This window comes from Diplotaxodon limnothrissa, linkage group LG4, assembly GCF_057381915.1.
Source record: "Diplotaxodon limnothrissa isolate DT_005_m linkage group LG4, D_limnothrissa_male_GT1.1, whole genome shotgun sequence".
NCBI lineage: Eukaryota > Metazoa > Chordata > Actinopteri > Cichliformes > Cichlidae > Diplotaxodon > Diplotaxodon limnothrissa.
In genome coordinates, this window is record NC_140599.1 from 25,728,541 (window position 1) to 25,733,098 (window position 4,558).

General features: G+C 37.1%; 1 protein-coding gene across 1 annotated transcript; it reads left to right on the top strand.

Annotated features, from left to right (window-relative positions):
• Positions 1–715: 715 nt before the first annotated feature.
• pla2g10 (phospholipase A2 group X) lies at positions 716–3,631 on the top strand. The gene is made up of 4 exons (XM_085352679.1): positions 716–752; positions 1,277–1,445; positions 2,125–2,231; positions 3,483–3,631. Exons 1-4 carry the CDS (start codon positions 716–718, stop codon positions 3,629–3,631), a joined length of 462 nt encoding a protein of 153 aa, XP_085208805.1.
• The last annotated feature ends 927 nt before the right edge of the window (positions 3,632–4,558 follow it).

Sequence of the window (4,558 nt, forward strand, 5' to 3'; positions counted from 1 at the left end):
TGTGTCTTTCCATAAAACTTCGACTCATCTTACACCTCTAGAAAATCTAAAAACAGAACATTTTGTTTTCTCAATATTGCAGTGTTAATGCTAAAACGAAAGAAAAACACAAACATTGATCCAACTTCAATAAAGCACTAGGGGGAGCATAGATTCAAATCAAATCACTTTTTATTGTCACATCACATGTGCAGGCACACTGGCACAGCACATGCGAGTGAAATTCTTGTGTGCGAGCCCCACAAGCAACAGAGATGTGCAAACACAACAACACAAACGAGCAAAATACAAGAATGGCCAACCTGAAACTAATAAATATATGTACAATATATAATAGTGTATGCATTTCTGGATGTGTATACTAAATATTTTCCTACGTGTGTGTGTGTGTGTGTGTGTGTGTACACATTTTTACAAATTAAATAGTAAAAAAATAAAATAATAATAATAATAATAATAATAATAATAATAATAATAATAATAATAATAATAATAAAATATATAAAATATACAGAGTTGAATATGTGCAAAACAAGTGGCATTTATATACAGTGTGGAGTTCACAAACACTGGATTAGCCTCCAGCCAATAGTTACGCTCAGGAGATTATTCAAACAGCGTCTATAAAAAGCTCTCCACTCCTTTCAATGTTACACTCAGAGGGTGGAAGTGAAGAGCACTTACAGATGAGATTTTTAACTACCTGTTGCATGCCATGGCAGTATTTTATCGGATACTTCTCCTGCTATCTGGTAAGGTGATTATTTACTTTAAAAGAGAGCTCCACAGGGAAGCATAGTGAAAACTACACGCTTAAGAAGTTATTTCAAGAGGTAGTCAGTGCATGTTTGAGGGGAAAACTACCTGTGTTTACACAAGAACAGTGATTCAGTGAGCACTTGAAATGGAGCAAATTGTGTTGATTTTGCTGTAAAATAGTATGTGCTTGTCTGTGATTTTAAGCCTTAGGTATGGTGTTCAGGGAGAGTAACAGGAAAGTCAGTCCTCTGAGTACTGTTACCTATTGCAACGGACATCTGAACATTTCAATTCCAGCTACAGAAAGTTTCTTATATCCTAAATCCAATTTGCAGATACATTTTACAATATAAAGCCAGCAAATAGCAGCACAAACGTCTTTGCAACTCTTTAATGTATAATTTTATCAAGATTGTGTTGCATACCAAATCACTAAAGCATATATAGTACATGGACCGGTGTAGGGACAGAGAGATAACTTCTTTCCTTCTCTTGTGTTGTTTGTGTCTCTTTGCAGTGACTGTGGCCTCTGCGGCAACACGCAGATCGCAGCGGACAAAGCGAGGGTTACTTGAGTTGGCAGGAGCAATCAAATGCAGCACCGGGAGATCTGCTTTGGCTTATATGGTGTACGGATGCTACTGTGGTCTGGGCGGCCAAGGCTGGCCCAAGGACAGGGCAGACTGGTGAGGCAGCATTTATTATCACATTCCCTTAAGAACCTGACAGAAGAAAATACAAATTGGTGAGGATAGTATATCTGGTCACCTGAAGATAGCGCACTCCAAAATGTAAACAGTCAGCTGACACTATATATAACCAACCTAGGCATTACACTTCGCAAAAAATATCCTTCCAAGTACTTAGGTCAAGTTTAGCCTTTCGTCGCAGGAGGAGGAAATAATGTGTACATATTATTTTCTCCTCCTAAATGCCGTTGGTTCTTCCCAGTCTATCCACATCCTGATGTGTACGCATAGTTTCCGCTTCTGAATGAGTCGAGTGAACCACAAATGCAGTGCGACGGGATGGAAGGAGGGAATGCTGTGTAAATTCAGCAGACTCACACGGTCCAATACTTACTCCAAAAATTCCACACCCAAATCCTAATTACCGTCTCCTTCTTTTCCTTCTTAACCACAAGACATCTCACCCCCTCAAGCCAGTTAACTTCTAACTATCTGTTGTGAAAACTCATGTGGTGATCCTGCCCTGCCTTTTAAATAGTCCTGGTGTGATTTAAACCACAGCCTTGCAACCACCCACCTACTGTTTTCTTTACCCTGCCTTTCCTAGATTGAGATCGGGCCGAGTTCAGTTTTCAAAATAATGGATTTATCATGTTGTTAATCTGTCTGTGTGCAGGTGCTGCCACAGACATGATTGCTGTTATGGAGATGCAGAACGTCTTGGCTGCTATACAAAATTGAGTCAGTATCGGTGGACCTGTGAGGACAAGACAGCTGAGTGTGGTATTGCGATTTCTATCATTCTTTTGTTTTTCTTTTTGCGATCCATGATTTAAAGTTAAAACAGCTGATGCTCTTATTAATTCCATGGCTTTGAATTTTAGGATGTTCTTCACTAAGTCCAATTGTACTGAGATTGAGATCAGTACCAATATAAAATCTTCCTTTGCTACCCCTCAATGTCTCCTAGATGGATTCACAAAAGGCAGACAGATAGCTTTAGTGTAATCTTACTGACAAACAGTGGCAGAAGCACACAATTTTGAAAGGAATGCCCCAGCGGAGACCATTACTGACATTGCAGCGCTGTTATTTATTCATTTTATTTTGAAATTGGTGGTCAGATGGTCATCGCCCTTGATCACTCACTCTTATAATCAGCTTAACTGCCATGTGGGCACCTGCACCTTCATGTTTATGCCACAGAAAGGATGAGGCTGCTCATGCTTTCCCATAGTGAAACACAGAAAGCAAATAAGAAGACAGTTGATTGGAGAAAAGAAGGATTTATCCAGGATATCTTAATGGCATAAAGCACAGTATTTGCTTATCAAAAAGACCAGCTGTCAAACCCCCCCCCCCAAAAAAAAAACAAGACAAAACAAATATTTTAGAAATCTGTCAAAATCCTGTCTTATCTTAAAATTGTTTTGTTTTTTATTAGGCAAATAGGAAACTGAATTCATGTTTTTATACCTAGCACACTGGGTTTCTCCTAGAGGTCAGAAATGAATCAAGCATATTATTCATTCACTAAATTTTTTTCTGTTTAGAAATAACTGTAATTTGGCATCTGAATCAAAAAATAATAACATGGTTTTTGTATAACAGTAAACTTGGAATTTCGTGGATAACAGCAATAATTATATTTTCACATAAAAAATCTAGTTTTGACTAAAGAACTTGCACTTACTGGCAGATTAACCATGACAGAAATATATAAAAAATGATTTTGGTGATTACCAAGAGTGTTAATTTAGGTCAGCTGTGTCATAAACCTTACTTCGAGTGTTGGTCTGCTAAATTTATTAAGCACTGTACATTATTAGGTTTAAACATGACCCAAATGGTATTTATAACTGGTTACTGAACTTCTCTAATTATAGACAAACTGCTAAAAATGAAACAAAAATATAGCTGGAGTTCTCCAAATGTTTGTATACGTAGCTATGAAACAGAAAAACATAAAAAGAGATTCACAATGTTAATGAAAAATTGACTGAAAATGAGTGAAAATCCTGTTCTTCATTGCAGATAATTTGAAGGACCAATGCGAAAAGCTGCTGTGCAAGTGTGACAGAGATGCTGCCAAATGTTTGAGAAAAGCACCTTTCATTCGGAAATATGCACTATGGCCAGATTTTCTATGTGGCCATGAGCATCCTACATGCAATATTTACTGACACAATAAATACATCTTTATGTGTCTTATGTGCCTTTTCTTTCAATATACGCAGCGTTACAGTAAGTCAGTCACTCTGCTTTTGCAGAAATTGTTTTAATAAAAAACACAAAACGTATTACAGTAAATGAACACCACCTATTTTCTTTCTCGAGTCAAATAGAGGGAACAATCAAATACTCAGACCTAACAATAGTACTTTTATTGGCTAGCATGTGTTACTGAACTGTGAAGTGGAGTGCCTGCTTCATAACAGTGAAGCTGACTCTATGCTTTGGGTGTGTTTTTGACTGGATTTCATTTACTGGAGTTAAAAAAAAAAAACTCCCCACACTTGAGCTAATGGTGAGGGTTGTTTTCTTTATATTTAAAATCTGCTCTGACACGACTTCCTCCACTTTTTTCCAAAGCCAGTGAGGGAAAAGTCTCAGCAGCAGCGCCAAATTTTATTTTTGTATTTATTACTGAAAAAAAAAATTGAAACCTCTTGCATGTTTACTTCCTTTTAAGGTTTTAAAATATGGTCACAGTTGCATGTGTTTTCCTATGATGTGTACAGATTACCTCATAATCCCTAAATAGCTACCAAATGATTTTGCATGTGCAACGGCCTGAAGCCTCTATATCCACTTCCTGGATTCGCGGTTAGGAGAATGACTCAGCTGCGGCAATATTTGGTCTGTGATTTGATTGTTCATCTAAGGTATATAGTGACTCAGTCTTTTTATTTCTCTCCTCCAGCTAATTTGAGATTGTTAGAATATTGCGTGCTTTATTTCTTAATTAATGTACCTACCACAAGTACACACATCTGCATACCACACAGGTTACTGATTAAAAGATTTACATATTTAATTTTAAATTTTTCTTTTCATAAGGGTTAAAGGTGATCTCGGGTGATTTTGTCTGGGTTGCCATTAGGAAACTT